Source organism: Natrix helvetica, assembly GCF_964273705.1.
Source record: "Natrix helvetica genome assembly, chromosome: 2".
NCBI classification, from domain to species: Eukaryota; Metazoa; Chordata; class Lepidosauria; order Squamata; family Natricidae; genus Natrix; species Natrix helvetica.
The window spans coordinates 29,351,581-29,377,203 of NC_138552.1; the positions used below are offsets into that span (position 1 = coordinate 29,351,581).

General features: G+C 40.3%; 1 protein-coding gene across 8 annotated transcripts in view; it reads right to left on the minus strand.

The window, feature by feature from the left end:
• Positions 1-25,623, minus strand: part of PDE4D (phosphodiesterase 4D) — an 821,955-nt gene that overhangs the window by 355,349 nt on the left and 440,983 nt on the right. The window contains exon 1 of one of the 8 annotated variants that reach the window (XM_081943201.1): positions 772-2,908. The exons of the other annotated variants lie outside the window; for them this stretch is intronic. Coding sequence (XP_081799327.1) covers positions 772-908 — 137 coding nt within the window. The 5' untranslated portion in view covers positions 909-2,908. Of the gene's footprint in view, positions 1-771; positions 2,909-25,623 lie in introns of those variants that run through there. 8 annotated transcript variants of the gene reach the window in all.

Here is a 25,623-nt window from a genome sequence, read left to right on the forward strand (position 1 = left end):
AAATGGTACAAGCAAATCATATCATTATATAAGAATTATACAGGAAAACAGAAAAGAAAAACAAAATTTCTCAGCCACAAATGCTTCCTTTCTTAATTATTCTTGCAAAGCAGATTTTTTTAAAACAATAAAAGTATGCAACTTGTGCAAAGTGCTCATTCTTAATCTTTCAGTGATATTATATATTTTAAAAAAGAGGACATGTAGAGGATTTCTTAGAGAAAGCATCATTCATATTCTGGTGCATTTTCTAGCAAAAAGGGGGTGGGGCAGGGAGAGGGGGGAAGGGAGGAAAAGGCATACATCCAATTGCTTATGAGCTAAGCAGCCCTTTCAGTGTAACCCCTCTATAGGAAGAGACTCAAATGGCAAAACACTGAAAAGTTATACACATGTACAGATAAAACATACCAAACTCAGGCAGAATGACACCATAGGTTTATATAAAACTTGATTTAGGTTTAGGTTTTATTAAATTTATAGACCGCCCCCTCTCCCCGTAGGGACTCGAATTTACATCACATGCATTTTAGTTCCATCTGTCTTACCTTTCCAAACTGATTCATTTTTATCCAAGGTGTTAAATAATCCATTGCCATATTGTTTAGCTAATAAATCAGGGACTTCCTCCCATGTTTGTTAGACTCCTACATTCCCAAATCAATAGCACCAAATCTGACTGGGGTTTATGGCAATCATAGTCAAGACCTAGTTTAGTGGGACAGATGGAAAAAAGATGGCTCTTTGCTGAAGCATGCAGCAATTACTCACCATATCCATGAATGCCTCCTGAATGGGAAATTGTTTACATGCATCACATTCATAGTTCTGTCAGCATCAGTCTTTATCAATCCAAAACTTTTTTCTCTTGCGGTATTCATAGGTACACTCAACAGCAACAATAGCATCAGCTAGTGTAATGGACTATTGCAATTGTTTTCAATATATATGCTTATATATACATATATATCATATTCCATGTGTTTCTGGAGCTCCAGCATAGAGAACAGAATTTTCCTAAAATTTTCTAGCACCTGCAGACCAAATCTGGACTCAGAAGCTAAGCAGTGTTGGGCCTGGTTGGCACTTGGATGAGAGACCACCTGTACGCAAGATTGGGAAGTCCAAAATTATATATATATATATCCTGGAAAAATGCAGTTGCAAATGACTTCTGTATTGTCCCCTAGAAAACTGCAGGCATGTGTCCGGGTAGTCACTGGAAGTTGAACTGAACTTGAAGAATTTATTTTTTTCTAACTCTAGGTCCATCCATTAACGCCATTTGCTTGCGTAAGAAAAAAAAATATCACAAAAGAAATTATAGCTTTATGTAGCTGATCCTAAATAAAGGCAGTAATTCCCCTTGATAAATCCCAAGTATAAATTAAAGTGTCTTCATATGCAGCATTTTAGACAGTAGGAAAATGTGAGTCAAAAGTGAGTTTCTTGCCATCTGTGTTAGATCAGTTTTTAAGAGGAAAAGCAAAACTTCACACTGTTTTGCCATGCTGTCCTTTAGAAACAGATATTGCTTTTTCTTCCTTCTTAAATACATATTCAGCATTCCTTATTTCTTTTGGCAAGAAAGAAGGGACAAAACACGACGAATAAACGCACACAAAGCAAACTTTTCATCTAGGAATAAAGCTCCTTGACTCACTTCAGAGGAGAGGGTCCTAGGCAGTGCTATTTTCTTGTTCCGTGGGAAGAGAAGAGGATGTCGACACACCATTATGAACCAAAGGTGCTCCCAGGATGCTATTTAACGCCATTACAAAGCTGCCCTTTCAACTGTAAGGAAGATGACAATTCCATGACACTAAGGGTAAACAGGGGGTAAGTCTCACCAAAAAATCACAGGACTTACTTCTGAGAAAACACACCTAGAATCCTGCTGTTCAAATATAGATTCCTTTGCTGCAGTGTCCAGCTTTAGGGTTGTGGCTTTTAAATCAATACTATATTCTGTAGAAGTAATTAAAAAAAAAAACATGTGCCCTGCCCAATGACTACAATTTAAAGTCCTTCATCCTCTAAACATTCTTCCCTGTAAACTCTCTTTTTCCCCCTTTAATTAGGTTGCCTCAAGGAATTGGGTCCGAGATGTTGTTTACTGTTACTCGGGAACGTCTGGTGACATCCTTGGATAGAGAGACGCGATACTCGCGGGAGGGGAGGGGTGGACAAAAAAAACGCCCGACCCAAAGTCCGCTCTGCAGGTGGAAGAACGTGCGTTCCTTCCTTCCGCCTATAAATACGATTTGCAACACTGACCTTCGAAAACCATTTGTCTTCCTTTCTTCCCGGGAGCTTGGGACACTTGCAAGGTAGCCTCGGCCACTATCATTGTGCAGCAGAATTAGCCCCCGGGCTGCAGTGAGGATGTGCTAGCGTCAAGGGGGGCCCTCTAGGTGGGTTCTCCATCCTGCCACGGCTTTCTCCTCCGCTGCTTCTCCGGCAGACACCTACCCAGGGAGGGAAGCGGCTGTTCGACAGAAGGGGAAAGAGGGTGGGAAAAAGAAAGAAAGGGGGGGGGGAACCCCGAGGGAGCCCAAGGCTCCGATTTCAAAGAAATAAAATCCCGCTTTGGGAAATCTTCTTTCACTCTGAAACTGAGGGCTTAATGCCGCCTCCAGTAAGATCAATGCAAATGCATATATAACACCGCATGGGGTGGAGGAAGCCCCGCAAGGAAAAATGACGGTTTAAAAACAAAATACCCGGCGGGGAAAAAGCAGCCAAAGGAAGGGGGGGGGGGGAAACATTCCCGGTTGCAACCAGGTTCCAAATGAATTGTGAACCCTCCGGGCAGGAAATCCTTGACCTGAACGGAGAGTTTCACAAGAAAACAGCGATGTCATAAAGCCCCGCGCCAGATCCAGAGGCGTGAGGAAGGAGCGCTCCCAAGCCGGACCATTGCCCACCCCGAGCACGTTGCTTTATTACTTCTCGGCACTTCCTGTTTCCTTTAAGGACGGCCCTGGCGGCCGCTGCCTCCTTCAAATCCTCCGCTGAGCCCCCAGCCCTGTTGTTGTCATTCTGGAACAAGGAATCCGGAGGCTCAACTCGCTGGGGCTAATAGGATCATACTGGGGACCCGAAGACGCCTTTTGTTAGAAGCGCCCTAAAGAAAGAAGCCGCGGTCCCTTGGCATGCAGACGGAGGCGTTTGATGGGGCTGCGAAATTCACCTGCTTTACATTTCTCAAAAAAAAAAAAAAAAACACCTCACACAATCTCTCATCTTCTCTCTCTCTCACACACACACAAAGCCATTGAGACCAGGATGCCGTAAAGGAAAAGGGGTGTGGCAACACGGCTATTGCCTGTAAATCCCGCTGGTTGAAGTTTTTCCCCCTCCTGCGTGCCACATCGAATATATCACAGAGAAAACGCCACGTCCCGTTGGGACACTGAGAAAGGCTTTAAAATGTAAGAAAGCGCTTCCCTCCCCTCACACCGCCCACCAAATTCGGGCACATTGTGACACGCCAAAGATTCGCGACTACTGTACTTAAGGACTGGCAAAGCCTCTCTCTTCAGCGGAGGCTCCCAAGTTCCCAGAAAGAAAAGACAAATAGGGATAAAGACGAAACCGAAAAAGCCCGTAGCGCTCCAGGGCTGCCTTTGCCTCTTTCCATTTCCATTCACTGCCCGCATTACCTCTCGATGCTATTGGTAAAGGCTATGACTCATCTTGCCGTAGAGGATCTTGTACGCTATGCCTGCGACAAAGCCTCATTCTCTTCCCCAAATGCTGAGAAATCATTTGTGTGCTAAGCTCTGGACAAGACGTTTGACACACACACACCATGTCCATTGTAATAACATATGTGCAACATATATAACTTACAATGAGGCTAAACCTGGCCTCAGTAATGGTGCTAATGGTTTCTGAAATCAGTCACAACCTTCTGGAGGTGAATACCGCAGATTGATCTATAAATTGGTTTTACACGCAATGCCTGGATTTATACAATGAGATAAGCCAACACAAAACAAATTATGGCTCAGCGGAAGGTATAAATCAAGTGACACCCTCTGGCCTTTGCACCCTGTCTTCTCCTTCCAGCTAAACACTTCTTTCCCTTTCAGTTTAGAAAATATGCTACATTTTCTATGCCATGGGAACGCTATATGCTCTCTTTTACTACAACTCCCATCTTGCCTAGCCAGCATAGGCACTGAACTCACCCACTGTGTAGGCCTCCAGTTCAGTGGTGCAATACAGCCGGTTCTACCGGGTTCAGGTGAACTGGTAGCGGAGGCAACGGGAGGCTCCACCCACACACCTGGACTTCATCACATCCCATTTTTAATGTTCTGCGCATGCGTGGAGGTGGTGCATGCGAGCGAAACAAGCACACACACATGCATTTGCAAAGGTAAGTTGATTTCATCCCTGCTTCAGTTGTTACCACTAGCCGTGAATACAACTATGGTATATGGAGACGCACCAAGCATTTCCAAGACAGTATTTCACATTTTCAGCTAAAGTTAATTTGAAACTGACATCCACATGTTATTACATCTCTTACCATATATGAGAACAAATAGATAAGTATGCATGAGATAAAGGGCCTTTGTACCAGGGGTGAAATTCAGCAAGTTCTAACAAGTTCTGGAGAACTGGTAGCAGAAATTTTGAGTAGTTTGGAGAACCGGAAAATACCACCTCTGGCTGGCCCCAGAGTGGGGTGGGAATGGAGATTTTGCAGTATCCCTCTCCTGGAGTGGGGTGGGAATGGAGATTTTGCAGTATCCCTCTCCTGGAGTGGGATGGGAGTGGAGATTTTGCAGTATCCTTCCCCTGGAGTGTGATGGGAGTGGAGATTTTGCAGGATCCTTCCCTTGGAGTGAGGTGGGAAAGGAGATTTTGCAGTATCCTTCCCCTGGAGTGTGGTGGGAGTGGAGATTTTGCAGTATCCTTCCCCTGGAGTGGGGTGTGAGTGGAGATTTTGCAGTATCCTTCCCTTGGAGTGGGGTGGGAGTGGAGATTTTGCAGTATCCTTCCCCTGGAGTGGGGTGGGAGTGGAGATTTTGCAGTATCCTTCCCTTGGAGTGGGGTGGGAGTGGAGATTTTTCAGTATCCTTCCCCTGGAGTGAGGTGGGAGTGGAGATTTTTCAGTATCCTTCCCCTGGAGTGAGGTGGGAGTGGAGATTTTTCAGTATCCTTCCCCTGGAGTGAGGTGGGAGTGGAGATTTTTCAGTATCCTTCCCCTGGAGTGAGGTGGGAGTGGAGATTTTTCAGTATCCTTCCCCTGGAGTGAGGTGGGAGTGGAGATTTTGTAGTATCCTTCTCCTGCCATGTCCACCATGCTACGCTTTGTACACTTGCAGCTGACTATAGAAATGCTTGTTTGTTTGTTTGTTAAATGTCTATGCTGCCATCTCAGTGTGACTCTGAGCAGGTTACATTAAACAGTTTAAAAGTGTTGAAAACAATTGAAATTAGAAATATTCCAGATGGTGGGGGAGGAGCGTCTCCTGGACCCCACCAGCTGAAATTCTTTGTCCCATGGGATCCAAAGGAGGCCCTTTCTGCTGGAACAAATGGAGCATAGTCCCATTGGGATGAGATGGTTCTTCAGATATAATTTTCTCAGTGTTCCCATGGCATTCCCTTCATTCCATACCACTACTGAGACAGGCTAGTTGTAGTGGTGTTAAAGCGGCATTTCCTACTTAGTCCTACATATTTCAAAGGCAGCTTCATGATGTAGCCAATTGGTTAGGCTTTGCAGAGAGAAGCCTGGGGACAGGAGCAAATTAAATAGAGGCGGCCAGGGGGGGGGGGGGGGATAAAGCAAATTCCATGCCAGTAGCAGCTTTCTACAAGCTCAAGGCATTCCAGCACAGTAATGGGGAAAAGCCCATTTAGAGGAGCCATTCATTATCAGCTCGCAAGCTTAAAATGTGCCCTTTAAAGTTTCTCAAGTGGTATCCATTTATGCAACCCAAATAACAAAAGGAGCATGGCACCTCAACAGCTAACACTTTTATTATCCTCCTTCAGGGACAACAGTCCATTTTATTAGATACATTTACACCTATAAAAGTTTATGAGTTGAGGTCGGTAAAATGAGGAGCCAGATTGTTGGGGATAATATGCTTACTCTGTAAAGAGCTTAGAGAGGGCTGTAAAGCATTCTGAAGCGGTATATAAGTCTAAGTGCTATTGCTATTTAGTGAATTTGCCTACTGCTCTCCAGAGGGGATTGAGTTGTCAAGGCCAAATCACAATAAAGAGAAAAATATCAGGCCAATTTATAACAAACTAGCCAATCACTCAGCATTGCCCAGGTATTTATTTATAGGGGAAAACCCTAACCCAAATGTAATTTCTAATGTTGGATTTTCCCCCTTACTAGAGGGAGCCGCCTTGTGGAATATTGTGAAGCCGTTATCATGGCAACTTCACTGCACTGTACAGTAGAAACAATTTTACAGCAGTACAGTAGAAGCCATTTAGAGGCACAACAGGATGCATCTTCACAGACACACACAGACACACACACACACACACACACGAGATGTCTTACCCCCACAGTGTTTTTCTCCAGACAGTAAGTCATCTGTGTACCAAGTTTGGTTGAAATTGCTGTAGGCGTTCCAGAGTTATGCTGGAACACACACACACACACACACACACACACACACACACACACACACACTGGTCTTGTTGTATTCGGGTCATTTCCTGTGTAAGATTGAGATTGTCTTGGCAACATTTCGGTGAGGTCTCACTCGCCATCTTCAGGCTGGTGTTTTCGGCTTTGTGTTTGTGTGAGTAAAGCATGGTCGAAGCTGCCGCCTTTCTCTATGAAAATCTATGAAAACATATATATATACACATATATACATATCTTCCAAACTCTATGGCCTCCCCAAGATACAAAAAGAATGCTTACCACTTCATAGAAACAATAAAGAAACAAAACCTACAACCCAGCGACCTACTCGTGAGTTTCGATGTCATATCCCTCTTCACCCAAGTGCCTATAAAAGAAGCCTTGGCAGCTATACAGAACAAACATAACCCTCCTAAACACATCCTGGACCTGACCAACCACTGCCTAACCAACACATACTTCATCCATAATGGACAAACATACAAACAGATAGAAGAAGCACCCAGGGGATCACCCCTCTCACCCATCATCGCAAAGTTATACATGGAACATTTTGAAACCAATGCCTTAGATAAATCTGAACACAAACCCAAACTCTGACTTAGATATGTTGATGACAAATCACAATTTGTGATTTGGCCACACGGGAAAGAAAAACTGGACAACTTCCTCATACATCTCAACAGCTACACCCCAAAATACAATTCACTATGGAAATAGAAGCAAACAACCAACTTTCCTTTCTGGACGTCCTAATCTACAAAAAAACCAATGGCTCCCTAGGACACACCATCTATCGCAAACAAATGCATCCCAACCGCTACTTAAATGCACAATCCCATCACCACCCTGCACAGATCAATTCTGTAGCCAAAACCCTCATCTCCAGAACCAAACGCCTAGCCGACAAAGACCACCTGAAAACCAAATTACACACTCTCACAAACGTATTAATCTCCAACGGATTCCAAAGAAAAACAATTACCAAACTAATCCAAAGGGAGACTCCCCCAAAAAACCGAGACATAGAACAGGACACTGGCATCACCCTCCTCCTTTACATCAAAGGCACCACAAATAAAATTAGCAAAATTCTCCACGAACACAATATCAAGACAGCCATCAACAGTGACCAAAAAATAGCCAACATCTTAAGAAACCCCAAAGACAAAATCCAGCTAGAAAACCAAGGAGTCTACAAAATACCATGCAAAATCTGCCCTGCAACATACATAGAACAAACGAACAGGAGAATAAATGAACACATCGCAGAACACAAGAACGCAGTAAGAAAAAAAGAAAAAAACTTCCTCCCTTTCCCAGCACCTTAAAACTACAGGACACCATTGTAAAGAAGACTGAGAGTATAGAAAAAAGAATTGAGACAATAGATAAACAAACTGAAAGCATAGAACAAAAAACAGATAAAACAGAAGGAAAAATAGAAGATATGCAACAATGGATGATGAAATACGAGGACAGAATCCAAAAAAATGAAGAAAAGGTTGAACAAGAAGAGAAGAAGGCTGAGGAGTTTCAGCAGACTGAGTGATGTGGAAAGGGAAGTGGAATATTAGGATGGGAGATGGATAGGTCTGAATTTTTCTTAAGATTTCAAAACATAGAAGAAGAAAGAGGAGAGAACCTAGTACAAATAATATCCGAATTTTTGACAAACATATTAGAGATATCCCAAGAGAGGATGATGGATGGCATAGATGAAGCGTTTCGAGTACACACAAGATATGCAATGAGAAATGCCCTCCCAAGGGAAGTCCACCTAAGATTTACTAAGAAAGCAACTAAGCTACAAATATTACAGAAAACGAGAGACAGAAAACTAGAATATAAAGGCAAGGAGATTGTAGTTCTGAAATAAATTCTGAGAAGAGTGAGAGAGAAGAGAAGAGAATATCAATTTTTGACTAACATTCTGATTTAAAAAGGTGTTAATTGTAGATGGCTCATACTGGAAGGTCTATTATTTGCATGGCTTTTTACTTTAAAGAAAATAGAAAAGAAGATACATCAATGCAGAATCTTTGGGATACAATGAAGGCCGTTACTAGAGGTCTGATAATAGACTACATAAGGAAGAGAAATTTAAAGAAAAGACAAAAATAGATGTTAAAATAAAAATGGATACAATTAAACACAAAATGGATCTACTGGAAAAGGAAGAACTGGCACAAAAAATTAGAGGTACTAAACATAATTACTTTGAAAATGCAAACAAGCCAGGCAGATGGTTGGCATATAAACTGAAAAAAGAGAGAGAAGCAAATAAAATATTGCAGCTAAGAGATGAGCAAGGACAAATTCATTATGGAAGTGCTGAGAAGAAGAAAATTATACAAGACTATTATTAATTTAATTAATTTAATTTATTAGATTTCTAGACCGCCCCCTCTCCCCGAAGGGGAGCTGTATGAACAAGAGAAAATAGAAGAGGGAGGAGTTAATAAATATTTACAGGATGCTAATCTTCCCCAGATACCAGACGAAACTAGAACAATGTTGGAAGGTAAAATAATGATGATGGAGCTAATGGAAGCACTTGAAAAACAAAATAATGGAAAGGCCTCGGGACCGGGTGGATTACCAGTGGAATTCTATAAAACATTTGAAGGATCCTTGTCTCTCCCACTCTTAGAAGTTATGAATGAAGTGATGTCTGAGAGTAGAATACCTAAATCATGGTCAGAAGCATACATTGCATTGCTACCCAAAGAGAAGATTGATTTAACACAAACCAAGAACTATAGACCAATTTCTTTATTAAATTCAGATTATAAGTTATTTGCATCTATATTGGCAGAGAGACTTAAAAAATACTTAAATAGTTTTATCCACTCTGATCAAAATGGTTTTTTACCAGGGACAAATTAAAGACAATATGAGAATGATTTTGGATGCTTTGGAGTATTATGAGGCCCATCCTGAAAAACAAATGGCTTTGATGTTTCTTTAAGTTTTAAACAGAAAGATTAGAGAAGAAGAAGAAATAAAAGGAATGAAAATTAAAAAAGAAGAATACAAGCTACAAACGTTTGCAGATGATTTGGTTTTTATTCTTGAGGACCCATTAGAGACAGCATCCAAACTGTTAGAAAGAATAGAGGAGTATGGAAAAGTAGCAGGTTTGAAAATAAATAAAGATAAAACAAAGATTTTGACAAAGAACATACCATTAAGACAAAAGGAAGAGTTGGCGGAAGTTTTGCAGATTCAAGTCACAAACAAGGTTAAATATTTCGGGATATACCTATCAGCTAGATGCAGCACTCTTAAGGAGGACAATTATATTAGACTGAAGCAGCAAATTGCAACTGACTTGATGAAATGGGAAAACCTACAACTATCAATGATAGGAAGAATCTCTACAATTAAAATGAACATTTTACCCAGAATTTTATACCTGTTCCAGACAATCTCAATCAGATTGGGCAAGGACTTTTTTGAAGATCTAAACAAAATAGTTTTGAAGTTTATCTGGCAAGAGAAAAAAGCAAGACTAAAACTCAAATTGCTACAACATGCTAGAACAAGAGGAGGATTGGCCTTACCTGACTGGGAGTTATATTACCAAGCAACAAATCTGATGTGGATTAAGGAATGGATAACACTAAAAAAAACTCTAGATTATTGAATGTAGAGGGTCATGATTTACTGTTGGGATGGCATGCTTGTCCAGTTTTTCTTTCCCGTGTGGCCAAATCACGAAAGTGTCATCAACATATCTAAGCCAGAGTTTGGGTTTGTGTTCAGATTTATCTAAGGCGTTAGTTTCAAAATGTTCCATGTATAAGTTTGCGATGATGGGTGAGAGGGGTGATCCCATGGGTGCTCCTTCTATCTGTTTGTATCTTTGTCCATTATGGATGACGTATGTGTTGGTTAGGCAGTAGTTGGTCAGGTCCAGGATGTGTTTAGGGGGGTTGTGTTTGTTCTGGATAGCTGTCAAGGCTTCTTTTATAGGCACGGGTGAAGAGGGATATGACATCGAAACTCAAGAGTAGGTCGCTGGGTTGTAGGTTTTGTTTATTGTTTCTATGAAGTGGAGTGAGTTTTGTATGTGTGAGGTAATGGATTCTGCATAGGGTTGGAGTTGTTTGACAAGGAATTTGGCAAGATTCTGTAGAGTGAGCCTATGGAGCTGACTATGGGTCTGAGTGGTGTTCCTTTTTTGTGTATCTTGGGGAGGCCATAGAGTTTGGGGCATGTGGAAGATTTCTCTCTGGGGATGATTCTTTGCTGGATCTCTTCACTGATGGGAGAGGCGTTTATTTTGGATTTGGTGGTTTTTTCCAAGTAGGTGGTGGGTCTGTGTTTAGAGGTTTGTAAATGGGGTCTTGGACTAGGTTGGATAGTTTGGCTTGGTAGTCAGACATGTTCATCACCACTGTGGCGTTATCTTTGTCTGCTGGGAGAATGATTATGTTGTTGTCTTTCCTCAGGTTGGTGAGTGCTTTTTCTTCTTGTTGTTGTAAATTGCTTCTGGGTGGATTACTGGAGCAAAGGATATTGGTGACTGCAAGTCTGATTTTATTGGCTTCATCTGGGTTGATTTTGGTGAGTCTAGCTTCAACTCAAAATATAAGACAGTCCCACACATGAGCCTATTTTACATTGGGTCAGATTATCAATCTAATTCAGAACTAGGATGCATGATTTACTTCCAGTCTTTCCTAATCTGGTGGACTCTAGACATATTAGACTATCTCAGAATTCCAAGTTGGGATTTGTTGTCCAATACTTCTTTAGGCCATTAGCAATTGGAGAAGAGTAGTCTGACCACTGACCAGAAGTAATGAACCTCAAAGCAATTAGCACTGTAATGATAAACAAATCAATAAGCAACTAAACTAATGTATATCAATAATATATTTTAATATGATAATTTGCACTATGATTCATTCGAATGAAAACAAGCTCTTACACTTTTTATTATAAGTCAGGAAACTCTTGATTCTGGGGCAACAGAATACAAATGTTCCTTGATAAACAAATGAATAAATCTACCATCTCAGTTGCACGGTTCTAATGCAAATTTATCATCTCCATGTGAACTAAACCTCTGAGCTCATTGGCATGTCACACATTTGAATGAAAAATAATAAATCCAAGCAGGATAAAACTCCTGCTTGGGCTTATGACCACGTAAATACCTTATGTGTAAAGATAACAGAGCAAGAGACATGGCTTACTTAGTTATCTAGAAATACATGAAAGGAGTAAACTTTTCAGGGGATAAAAGGATAAGGTATTCATTTAATTTAGAGAATTCTGCAAACTTCTGTACAATAATTTTTGATGTACAGAAACATCAAAGGAAAACAGCTATGGTACAGTAAGGGCAAATATAATGCAACTGCTAATACCAACAAGCTTCTTGGGTAATTACATATTTATTTATTTATTTATTAGAATTTGTCAAACAAAAACGAAAACAAGAATAAAAGGGGAAAAATACAATAACAAGGACAATAGGCACGTTAGTGTACTTATGCACGCCCCCATCTACTGACCATTTACGTATGAAGTAAGGTCCACGGAAGTCAATTTGTGATTGAAACTGAAAATTTGTAGCTGAGATAACTGGATCAGGTAGAGCATTTCAGACTTTGACAACTCTATTACAGAAATCATATTTTTATAGTCAAGTTTAGAACGATTTCCACTGAGTTTAAAGCGGTTGTTCGCACATGTATTATTGTGATTAGGTTTAGGTTTTAGGTTTAGGTTTATTTGGATTTATATGCCGCCCTTCTCCAAAGGACTCAGGGCGGCGTACAACATTAAAAACACACATCACAAAAGTTAAAAAAAGATTAAACCCAATTCCAAAAAGACCAAACCGATTTTTTTTTTTAAAAAAGGAAACAGTACATTTAAAATAAATTAAAATTAACATTAACATTAACAGGCCAGGCCAGCTTGCTGGAAAAGCCAACTTTTTAGGGTGCGTCGGAAGGACCGGAGGTCAGGGATTATGCGGAGCTCCGGGGGCAGCTCATTCCAGAGGGAAGGCGCTCCCACAGAGAAGGCTCTCCCCCTGGGGATCACCAGCCGACACTGCTTGGCCGACGGCACCCTGAGGAGGCCAACTCTGTGGGATCGTACTGGACAGTGGGAGGCTACTGGTGGCAGTAGGTGGTCTCAGAACAGAAAAAGTCATTTATAGGTAAAGCATTACTACATATAATTTTGTATGCCGCAAGTGACGCAGCTCTAAGTTATCCAAATCGAGAATTTCGAACCTAGTAGCATAGGGAATTCTATTGTGTACAGAAGAGTACAAAACTTTCCTCATAAAATACTTCTGAACCCACTCGATTGTACTGATGTCAGATCAGGGGTGAAATTCAGCAGGTTCTGACAGGTTTTGGAGAACGGTAGCGGAAATTTTGAGTAGTTCAGAGAACCAGCAAATACTACCTCTGGCTTGCCCCAGAGTGGGGTGGGAATGAAAATTTTGCAATATCCTTTCCCCTGGAGTGGGGAGGGAATGGAGATTTTGCAGTATCCTTCCCCTGCCATGCCCACCAAGCCATACCCACAGAACCAGTAGTAAAGAAATTTGAATTTCACCACTGTATCAGTCATATACATTTCTATGGCTTTTTCTCTATTAACTTAAGAAATCCCTCAAAGAAGAAAGTTCTTTGTTTGCTGCACAAGGTCAGACATATTAAGGCTAATCAAACTGGCCTCAACCCCTGATTTCATGACAGTGAGAAACTCTAGGGAAATGTTGTTAATATGTTGTTACTGGGTGGGCTGATTCTAATGGAAGGAGAAAATCTGCAATTTGAATCATTTGTAGATTTCAGGTGGTCTTTAAAGATGACCCCATAAGGAGTGAATTGTAGAAATCTAGCATGGTGGAAGGTAATGGACAGTAGGCCTAAATGTAAGGTAACAAGAGAAAGAGCTACAACCAAGACCTATTAGACAATAGAAAGCTGAATCTAGAGCAGAACTATGTCTCAGACATGATCCTCTTTAGTTCTTATAGCTGATGACCCGCCATTACCCGGTTATTTATAGACATCGAAGTGTTTGTCCTGCAGGGGCCTTTCTTCCCCCTACTCCCATGCCTATCATCCCTATCCTTTCCCTTCCCCCTCCCATGCACTCCTCTTTCCCACCCTGTCTACGATCCTGGCACTTTGCCCCATAGCGTTTTTCTGACAGGGAGCCATTGAGAGGGCCCTTTCTTCTCCCTACTCCCATGCCCATCATCCCTGCCCTCTCCCTTCCCCCTCCCATGAGCTCCTTTTTTCCGCCCTGGCACCTTGCCCCAAATTCATCAGGTGCTTGACCATCGGGCCACTGGAGGGCGAATGACACGACTGGTTTTCCAGAGGAAGCTGCGAAGGAACTGACATCACAAACAATGGCTGCTCTAGGATGCCACACTCACTTTCCTTAATGGCCCAGGCTCTCCCTTCCCCCTCCCATGAGGGAAAAAAAATTGCGGCTCTAGGATTCCACACTCATTCTCCTTAATAGGCCAGGCGTTCCAGAGTTATGCTGAAACACACACACACACACACACACCAGGGGTGTATTACCCCCTCCCCCAGTATTTGTTTCTAGAGGGTAAGTCATCTGTGTACAAGTTTGGTTGAAATTGCTTGAGGCGTTCCAGAGTTATGCTGGAACATTCATACGTACATACATACAGCCACTTTTACATAGATGAAGATAAACAGATGGATGGGGGAATTGCATTCAAATTTTCAGGATTCTGCTCCTGTAACCTTATAATAAAAGTAAAATTAGCATTCATAACTCTTGTTTCCTAATCTGGTTACGTTTAAAATCTTGGAGGTACAATGTAAGTATGAGTCACTATCACAATGTTCTCCTGCTTCCAAAGCAATCAGGGCTCTAGCTGAAGTTGGAGAACGGTCCTTTAGGCCACAGCTTCATCTGCCCATCCAGCAGCAGCAGTGAGTCCAAGTTTCATACTGAGTCCCTCTTAAATAATGCTAACATTCTGAAGAAATAACACGAGGAGCAGCAGAGAACATCATTGAATTAACAGCTGCTCCATTCTGTTTGGATTCAGTTGCGGTGTGTTTTTTCCCATCCCAACCCTAAAAGCCTCTAGACATCAGGATAAGTCTTGGACTTCATTGCTGGAGCAGCCCAGAGTGACAATATACTGATACTTGACAACATATTGATGACACCACACACTGAACAAATGATAGTGTCTCTCAGTGGCTTTCTGTAGATATTAAGGAGTATGAGAAAATTGAGCCTTATAGCATTTTACTGGAATACCCCCATTTGCAACACCGACTTGAATCATCCATTAAAATAGAAAAGGAACCACTGGAGGATATGTGTCACAATTCCTAACCCCTGAAAATAGTCCAGAAGAATACAATTGTCAATAGTATGGAAAAGAGACTAAAAAGTTAGTAGGACCAGAAGAATCAAATTCCCCACAATTAGAAACTTGGCAAAAAATCAACAAGCATCACGACCAATACAGCATTGTCTCATGCCCAACTGATAAAATGGGAATTGAAACTTCCAACATGATCTAAAGTTCAAATCCCCACCAAAAACATAATCTTAACCCTCTTCCTAGGGTTAGACACATCATTATCAGGGGTGGGTTTCAGCCGGCATTACTGCCGGTTCGCTCATGCGTATGTGCGCTGGATGCAGGCTGCGCATGCACGCACAGTTCAATGGAAATTGTTCTGCGCATGCGCAGAATTTAAAAAAAAGATGGCAATAGCGGCAACTGGGGAACCGGTTCGGGAGCGTGGCCAGCCTGGGCCACTGCCGATTCTGCAACCTACGTCAGCATACCACTACCGGTTCTACCGAACCGGGCCGAACCAGTAGGAATCCACCTCTGATATAATTCTCCAATATAGCCGAATCAAGAAAGGACTTTTCAAGAAGGGAAAGCAGCAGTGCTTCTTTCAAGGCTGTGGGAGGCACCCCTTCCCAAAGATCATCTCCCAGGCTGAACTCACTACACATCCCTATCTTCTGTAAAAACCAGGAAAAGTACTAATCAAACTACCAGGTGGCAGGAGGCATACTAGCAAGCACCCTGTCCATTTCACTGGAATCCGCAGAGTAAAAGAAATTCCAGTTAAACTAGCCAGACTTTGCTGTAGTCTTCATCACAGAGTCCAGTGGATATTTGGTGAATCTGAGGGATTTTCTCAGCAAAATATTGTAGAAAGTAGACATATCTGTGATGTCTCAGGATATGCAGTGTCAAATAGTTGCCCTTTGCAACAGTCCTCCGACTGAAACTTGGCCCTCTCAGAGGAAATTGGGGCTCTTAGACAAGATACTTCATTACAGAATCAAGCAATTACTGAAAGAGAAGAGCTGTTTCTAACCAGTAGGAATCCAGTAGTATTTCTATTTGTGCTGCAAGATTTAAATGCTGAGCTATTTTGCCCTGCTCTTTTCTTTTTTTCAAGGTTACTTTGCAGCACTTTTCTCACACCTGAGTTTTGTTTACAAAATGGATCGTTCCATTCCCAAGCCTCTCATTTCCTGGCTCTATGGCTCCAATTCTCAAAGGCAACAAAGATTCACTTTTATTTTTAATAACGCAAGAATGAGAATTCTGCAGCTGTTTCTGGACTTCAGCTTCCGGTAGCCCCAGGCAAAATGGCCGAAGTATAAGAATCATTGGAATGGTTACATTTGCTTACATCTGGAAAACATGTTTTGGCCCCTGCTGTGGAGAACTAACTAGATAGGACTTTCCCTTAGAACTGGGTAACCCAAACATTAGTCTCGAGCACCAAGCTGAAGAACCATCTGTAGGCTGTAAATATATATTTGTGTGTGTACATACATACTTACATACATACATATTATAATGTATAATATATAATACAATATACAATAATATATTAAACCTTTCTCTCCCAAATCCTCTAGGTGGCTTGAATACAAGATACAAAATTAACTCTTGGCAATTCACTCTAAGCTTTTTTTAAAAAAATTTCTATGCCGCTGAGCTGCGGTGGCTCAGTGGTTAGAGTGCAGTACTGCAGGCTACTTCTGCTGATCACCGACTGCCAGCAGTTTGGCAGATCGAATCTCGCCAGGCTCAAGGTTGACTCAACCTTCCATCCTTTCGAGGTCAGTAAAATGAGGACCCAGATTGTTGAGAGCAATATGCTGACTCTGTAAACCACTTAGAGAGGGCTGTAAAAGCACTCTGAAGCGGCATATAAATCTAAGTGCTTTTGCTATACTGATTCAATGTTATAAATCAGAACAGGTCATAATTGAATTTACTACATACTATAAATCACAAAGTTAGCAATGCTAACTATTGTAAGCATTGTTTATTGTTAAAGAATGTGTATCATTGACAGGAAAATAGAGCGATGCACTTGTTCATTTTTTAGTCAGGTCTGCTGTCACAGCAGAATAGATAGCACACATTATTCTGCCTGGAGTGAAGACCAAAATAAAGTTGTGTTGACTGAATTCACATATATTTTACCTTCTTTTTCCTCTCTCCTGTAGGATCAAAGAAGTGGGAGAAAGTGCAGAAATGGTTGCACTGTACGTTGAGAAAGGCCACAGACACTTGTGTGCCTAAGCATTTGTACTGTTGACACCGCTGAAGGACTTGTCTCTGTCATAGAAGAAAAGAGTCATCTCCCTCTCCTCTGAATCCATAATTTGGATACTATGGTGGTCCAGGTAAAGCCACATTTGCCTTATACAACCAAAGACATTTGAGGATGAAAAGAAATCCATTGCACATTGCTTCACATGCATCATTTTAATTTGACTGTACACCGCCCCGAGTCCCTTTTGGGAGAGGGGGCGGTCTAGAAATCTAAATAAAAGTAAAGTAAAGTAAAGTATCATAACTATGACCAAGGTAAGCAGAGACAGAGAGTTAAGCACTATTTTAAAAATGATGGGACAGAGGGAAACAAGTTAGCTCAGAGTTAGGTCCTGCTGTGTGGCACAGACTGAATAAAGTGTTCTTCCTACCTCAGCTTCCGTCACCCAAGAACTTAAAGCACAAAGTAAGAAATGTAGTAGAAAGCATAATGACCAGTGTTACTAACTGAAGGACCAAATTTAAATCTGTACTCAGAGCATAATTCATGGCATAAAAATCATACTTTCTCTTTTATGCATACCACCCAAAGTAGTTGGGTGAATCTATGCGGATGGAGAATTGTGTCCCTTGTATCCTTGGAGGAAAATATATCGATTTAACAAATAAATAATATTCTTAGTAGGCAGAATCATAGCTAATGATGGTAAGTGAACCCCTACCACCCACCCACCCGGCCCCAAACTGTGACTATGTATCTCTTACTTCTATTAGAAAATCTGGTTTGATTCAGCTATTGCAGCTGATTTATTAGGAAAACAAATGGCAAGAATGTCTTACAATTCACTTACAGTAACTTTACCAGTTTAAGGACTCTAATATCACTGTCAAAACACAGTTTGCTTTGTGCATTATTTCCAACCCGAAGGGTAGAATTGGCACAAGTGACCTACTACTGGCTTTTCCAAGACACTTTTTACCTTAAGGCAGGAGTGTAGAATTAAAATATTTTGTCTGAAAAATTCCTGACAACCAAAATAATGTGTTGCATTGTATATGGATCAGAGTAATGCCAAATCCCAGAATGATGGGGCCACCCCTTTTCAGCCCTTATTTTTCCCAACACTCCTAACATTCATAAAAGTAGGGGGCGGGCGGGGCTGGAATCATCCTTCAGCCACAGATGCTGAAAACTGATAGCATGGTCACCCTTTGAGATAGGAAACAGACAAAAACCAAAGCTTTTTTAAAAACATAAAGAAAAAAAATTAAGAAGCCCCAAAACAAATAAGTAGAGACACTCAGGCCCAGAGGTGGTATTCAGCTGGTTTTGTCCAGTTTAGGCGAACCGGTATCGGCGGCTGCGGGAGCTGCGCGCATTCGCTCCTTATACGAGCCGGTAGGAAAGGTAAATGAATCCCACTGCTGCCAAGTCCTGTCATGTCACATGGCTAGACCCATTTTATAGCAGCATTCCACACAATGTGCCCCCCTTTTATGCCCCCAAATGTGGGCCCCCACAGGTACAGAAAACTGCAATTTGGACTCCAGTCATAATAGCGGATATTTTTCTCCTGTGCTATTTTTTTTCCTGAAGGAAATATATATTTATGCCTTTGAAAAGAATATACTGAATATGCTGCAAATCCTTTCTCTCTCTGGCAAGCTCTCTTTGGTTCTGGCAAACCGTAACTAGAAAAATCTGCTGCCTGGGCTCTGAAGCCAGTACAAAACATTTCATTTACATAATGCATCCAAAACAAAGCTTAGGGAGACAAAATACTATTTCCACACCCTATAAAGTCATTTTCCATTTTAAATTGCCATCGTCTTAGACTTCTATTAATGAAAAAATAGCAGACTGTGACATTTGCACTGTTTCTTCCATTTTTCCACTGTGGAACTTTTAGGAACTTTGGATGTTGCAAGCAATATCCTTGGGCAGCAAGCATGAAAAGAAGCAAGATCTCCAGCACTGAGTGAGCCAGTTCAGCCTCTCTCACATCATCTCTCTTTAATGTCGTCATCTCAGAAGCATAAAAGAAACTCCTCTCTCTCTGACACACAAAAGATCTTGGTGCATCCGTTGTCAACCTTTAAGGCTCAGAAGCACAAACAGAGAATGAAAAAAGGGCAGAAGCAGGAAAGCAAGCAGCTTCTGTAATGAACCGTATCTAGAAAGATTTTTCATTAAAGCATCATGGCCTGAAATTATGCCAGTACCTGTTTAAAATGCTCTTTTGTCTGTTTCATAGTGAGCCAGTTCCATTTCTCTTCAGAAATTGACTTCCGGTGTGTTTTTATTAATTATTAATGCTATCTATATTTTCAACTATATGCAGAAGTTTAGGCACCCCTGAACAGTGCTGTTTCAATGAAACTCCAAATGAGCTGCAGCTGACAGCATCTCTACAAGGATGAAGTTAAAATAGAATAGAATAGAATAGAATAGAATTCTTTATTGGACAAATGTGATTGGACACACAAGGAATTTGTCTTCGGTGCATAAGCTCTCAGTGTACATAAAAGTTGTAAGTGATCAATCATAATCATAGTCATCATAAATACATTCATCATGAATCATAAGATACAACACTTAGTGCTAGTCATAGGATACTAAATAAGCAACCAAAATCACACTAGGTAACCAAATAAAACAATATAAATCGTAAAGATACGATTTATCTTTACAAGCAACAAGGTTATAGTCCTAAGTAGAAAAGGAGATATGTAATAGGAAGGATGAGAAGAAGAATAGTAATACAGTCTTAGTAAATAATTTTGCAGATTTGAACATTCACTTTTATGTGTAGGTTACAAGTTCAAAATAAGAAAATGTTATTTATTGAAAGATCCTTGCAGTCAGTAGTTTATTAATACCTTCTTTGGTAGAAATAAGAGCTTCTGAACGTTTCTCATAGGCAGCTAAGAATAATTGATTTTGGAGTATTTTCCCACTCATCCCTAAAGAAGATTTTTTTTAAAAAACTCAGAAATACTTTTTAGATCTTCTTGCACATACCATATGCTTAAGATCTGCCTTCAGAATTTCTATAATATTCAAGACTGGGCATTCATGGAATATTATACTTTTTCATTCTGTGAATTCTTCATTGGGAAGATGGTTTGGGACCTTTCTTTCTGACAGTTCTCCCATACAGACCATTGTTCTATAAGCAATTTTGTACGGTGAACCTACTCCAGTATCAGCCAAACCTTTTATTAGATTATTTGCAATGATCAGTGGATTCTTTGTGACCCAAAGTAAAAGAAACAAACTGGGATTTTGACAGAGTGTTGTTGTTTGCTTTATTTAGATTTTATCCAAACAACGTTTTGTAAATCTGATGTGGATACCATATAGAATATAATATTTACATTATGCCAGGGACGTGCGGTCAGGGGAGGCAGGGGAGGCAGAGCCTCACCGCTCTCATCATGAAAAGAAAAGAAAAGAAAAGGGAAAGGGGAAAAGGCACACATGGTCCAATTCCCTGCCTTCCTGAAGGGGACCGCGGAGCGCGCTCCCCCGGCTTGTGCTCTGTGATCCCCTTCATGTTGACTCAGGAAGGCGGGGAATGGGACCATGTGTGCAGGAGGCTGAGGCAGCCTCAGCCTCCTGCATACGCGCGGCTCGCACTCCGCGGTCCCCTTCATGTTGACTTAGGAAGGCGGGGAATGGGACCATGTGTGCAGGAGGCTGAGGCAGCCTCAGCCTCCTGCATACGCGCGGCTCGCACTCCGCGGTCCCCTTCATGTTGACTCAGGAAGGCGGGGAATGGGACCATGTGTGCAGGAGGCTGAGGCAGCCTCAGCCTCCTGCATACGCGCGGCTCGCACTCCGCGGTCCCCTTCATGTTGACTCAGGAAGGCGGGGAATGGGACCATGTGTGCAGGAGGCTGAGGCAGCCTCAGCCTCCTGCACACGTGGTCCCATTCTCCGCCTTTCTGATGACGTCACCAGCCTCTCCAGCCATAAACCTCACCGCACGTCACTGCATTATACTGTACATTAATTCATGCCTCAACTTATCTTTATGATTGATTATTTAACAACTCCAATTTTCTGTAATATTAGAAGTTAATCTCAAAGAAATGAAAGTCTCTCACATCCTAATATTTAAGGTATTATTAGAAACAAACTTTGCATTCTCAATGATACCTTGACATTAGTTGGCACAATAACTAGTTAACGAGGGAGACACTTCCTTAGCTGGCGGAGATTCTCGCAGATTCAGAATATATTTTCTCAAATTGAAACTCGAAACTAAAATAATCTTTGGGATCCTGCGTTGCTAAAGTTTCAGAATTTAGTAAGGGTCAGTGTAGGCCAATAAGGAAAAAGCAAGACAAAATCAAAAGCCTGTGGTATAATGCAATATACAAATGAGGGCTGGCTCCAGTTTTAAAGGTTGGACTTGGCTAAATGTCTGCAAAAGATTTTAATGCCACTAACTAGATGAAATCATAGTCCAAGGAGCCTGCAGCCACTATTATTGATCTAAGGCTAAGAGAACATTGCAAGCCAAAGAGTAGACAGAAGGCAGTCTGGCAGGTTTTGTGAAGAGGCGTCTTGTCAATTATAGAGGTATTATACATGAATACTTCTAGTAGTGAGCAAAACTCAGATGAAAGATGCCAACTTGTAGTATAACAGCTTATATTAGAAGTTACACAAGCCTAAACCTTGTTCACCTCTGAGCCTTTTTTGAAAGGGGCACCTGACACTGTAGAAATCTCTGAAAGAAAATGTGTACTGTTCTGCTTATTGAATTCAACTATTTTTAATTGTTCATTTAGAATCTTGGCTTAGATTGGATCTAAGGACTGCCTATCAATTTCGCTGTTAGTGCCTTTATTGGTTTGAATTCCAAATAGTTGACAAATCTGTTTAGGTAAAAATTCATCCTTCCTTTAATGGAGCTTGTTTTTTAATAGGAGCTAGTGAGGTGTATGTTTGTCAAGATGCTGACAGCTGGAACCTGCACATCTTGTGGTGAGTGAAGGTGCATGCAATATTTGTTCTGTCCAATAGCTATATCTAAAACTTATCAGATATTTTAGAGGCTACATTCTAAAGAATATGGATAAGGGAGAGTAAAAGATGATGTTCTGAGTGAAACTAAATGTGATTTCATTTAGATATACATTTAATTAAAGTCACGTTGTATCAATTACATACAATGAATATGGTTACTCGCAATATATTTAATAATTTCCCACTCCATTCCTATCAAAAACTGAAATTTAGTTGTAAATGTTTGAGAGGAATTGAGGCCTTACTCAAAACTTTGGGACACTAGTTATCACTCCTACCCTAAATTATCACCAAGATTTTTTCATCAGTTCCACAAGTGACAAAATCTTGTAGATTATTTATATTTTTATTCACTTTTCAATTTGAATTTCAAGCCAATTAATGGTTTTGACATTACAAGAAATAAATAAAAGTAACTTATTTCTGCATAATGGCGTGAGTACAGTTATATATTATTATTCTTGCTAATGAAAAAAATAATCAACAAAGTGTTTTTGAAAGTGATTATTTTAATATATAACCTACTGGTCACACTTCCATTTCTTTCCCAAGAGAAATTCATATCTTAGAAAAGGTACTAATAGGTATTATTTAAAAAATAAACACTTTTTCTTTCAGTTAAAATTTTATAGAACTATATCAAGAATGTTTTCTCATAACTTTTAAACAAAATTATGTATTTTATTATTCCAGCAAAATTGTGGTTAAATGTTTACTAAATACAAAGCAATAATCATGATATGCTACCATAAATTTAGATAAGAGTCAATGTATAACCATATAATTTGGTTTAGCTTGCCAAATTAAGTCCACTCCCCAATAGCATGAATAAAAAAATAACAATAAGCGATCTTCCTTTAATAAACCATGAATAAGCTGCATTATCCCTAACAAAAGTTAGTATAGGAATAAATTCAAAGAGCACATTTGCAAAATCATATGGTACTAAGGCTAATAATGCTATCTGAAACTCGATTATAATCAAGATTTCCAACTATCTTAAGATGAAACCATGGCTTTCTCAGACATACATCCCTGAAACTAATATTTCATGCAATCTCGTATCATCCAAATCAAATTAATTATCCTTCCCAGCTGTCAGAACAAAGTTGTGGACAAGTTATACACATTACTAATCAAGTAAAGAGCTTTCAGCTTCATTTATACAATGTGTCAAGCTAATTTGTTTTAACCTTGATTGGTGTACCGTGTCTGTATCCCTTAAGCTGTTGCAGATTCAGCTAGTTATAGTTACATGTATTCTGCAGGGCACATTCAGTAACCAGGTTAAATAAGCATAATGTACAAAAATAAAATAGGATTTGTCTTGTATCACCTGTAACTGGGTCAGTAGAAGAGCTAATGTGTAGTGGGAACTTCAAGAAAGAACTTTCATTAAATATGTCACCTAATCTCAAGCATTTAGCACCAAACGAGTTAAGCATAGGGGGGAGATGCAAAAGCAACTGCTCACTGTGGAGTTCACTACTTTTACTTCTCATGAACCTGAGATGAATATTCTACATGGAGATGTACTGAAAATCAGTGTCTCTCACTCAGTCCAGCATTAATCTCTGTCGCAATTTGATCTGTAACCCTCATCCCTCCCAGAGGTAACAGCCTTTCAATTTCCTTTCCATTGGCTGGTGGACTACAATAGTGAACTTTTCAAGATAGAATTCCTGAGAAGCTTCTAGCATGTGACGCCAAACTTACTGGGAGAAGGAAAGTCTAAGTTATTTATGTCATAGTAACAGGCCCATAGAATCTGATGAGAGCAATAATTGGGAACTTGCTGCAGTGCAGTTGTTGTTTTTGTTGGTGTGCTGTGGGCTTTTTCTAAAATGAAAGTGAAATGGTTAGTCCTTCCCCATCTGCAGCCTGTGATTCTTATAACAACTTCAACATCATGTCCTGGTTTTTTTTTTTTCCTTTTTCTAAAACGAGCAGAAATATGCCAGTCCAGATCCTATGAAACTGTCTGAAATACATGCAGGGAAGAAAGGAAATAGCAAACCATTGATGTTTTTGTTTTGTCTGGCTGGGTACCATGGATAAAACTCTTAGTCTTAATACTTGAAGAATATGTGCCAAGCATTTCCATTTCAAACAATGGTTTATAGTCTGGCTGCAGGCAGTCCTTAACAGTCATAACAAGAACAGTTCCTGGTTACGTGTTAAGCTTGCATAAAGCCAAATTTACTACGAACATCAAGCACCTAATATGCTATTATTTTTCATTTTTGAAATTTAAAAATGAAGCAAAACATGCAGGGATGCTATGCATGTAAAAAGGGACTTTGATCATACCGTTGTAGCTGTCATCTTAGCTTTTTTTAAAGATGTCCCTCAAACTATGCGCCAAGATTATCCAGCCCCATAAGAGAATCATAAATTATATTAGTACTTGGACTATTGCAAGTTTTTTCCCCCCATCTTTTCTGTAGGCGTGGCTTGGTGGTTGTGCCAGGGGAAGGATACTGCAAAATCCCCATTCCCTCCCCACTCCTGGGGGAAGGATATTGCAAAATCTCCATTCCCACCCCACTCTGGGGCCAGCCAGGGATGGTATTTGCCAGTTCTCTGAACTACTCAAAATTTCCTCTACCGGTTCTCCAGAACCTATCAAAACCACTGAATTTCACCAGTGGACTATTGTGTTCAGAATAAATTATAATTGTCTGAAATTCTTACTTGGCCAATGAGTCAATAATCTCTTGTTCCCATACCATTTAATCAAGTAAGTAAAAAATAAGAGTAATATATTTGGAATCTTTCATATTGCTGATTTTTTTTCCATACCTATATAGTTAGATACATGTATTGGATTCCAGTTTATTCCAACTACACTAAAATTATTTCCCATTTGAAAGGCAGGCAAAGATAATGGATATGTTTTACTAAATTCTTTGATGAGTTCTGAAATTCTACCGTTTCTTTCCTTGTGTCATTTGTTCTGAAATAAATCGTATTGAACTCAGTGAGGGAGTTACTTCTTGAAAAAAAATGTTTAAGATGTTAGCTTAATCCTATGTCTGCTTTTCTGGATGTAAGCTCTCCTGAATAGAGTGAAAGTTAATTCTGAATAAAAAACATGAAATTGGGCAGTATTGTTTTTCTCTTCTTTACATAATAACGTATACTTTGTAAATGTTGTCAATAATGTTTTTAATTGCTGTATCGTAAAACATTAGACATCAGATTAGGCACAGTTATACAATTAGGTCCTTCCAGAAATTCAACCTTGCAATCAAGATCTAGATAACAACTGGAACTCTAAGGACTCAATACTCTTAGATAAGTTACTTTTATTGCAGACAAGAAAGGAATCATATACGTATATGGAGTCAATTTGTCTACTGCAGGACA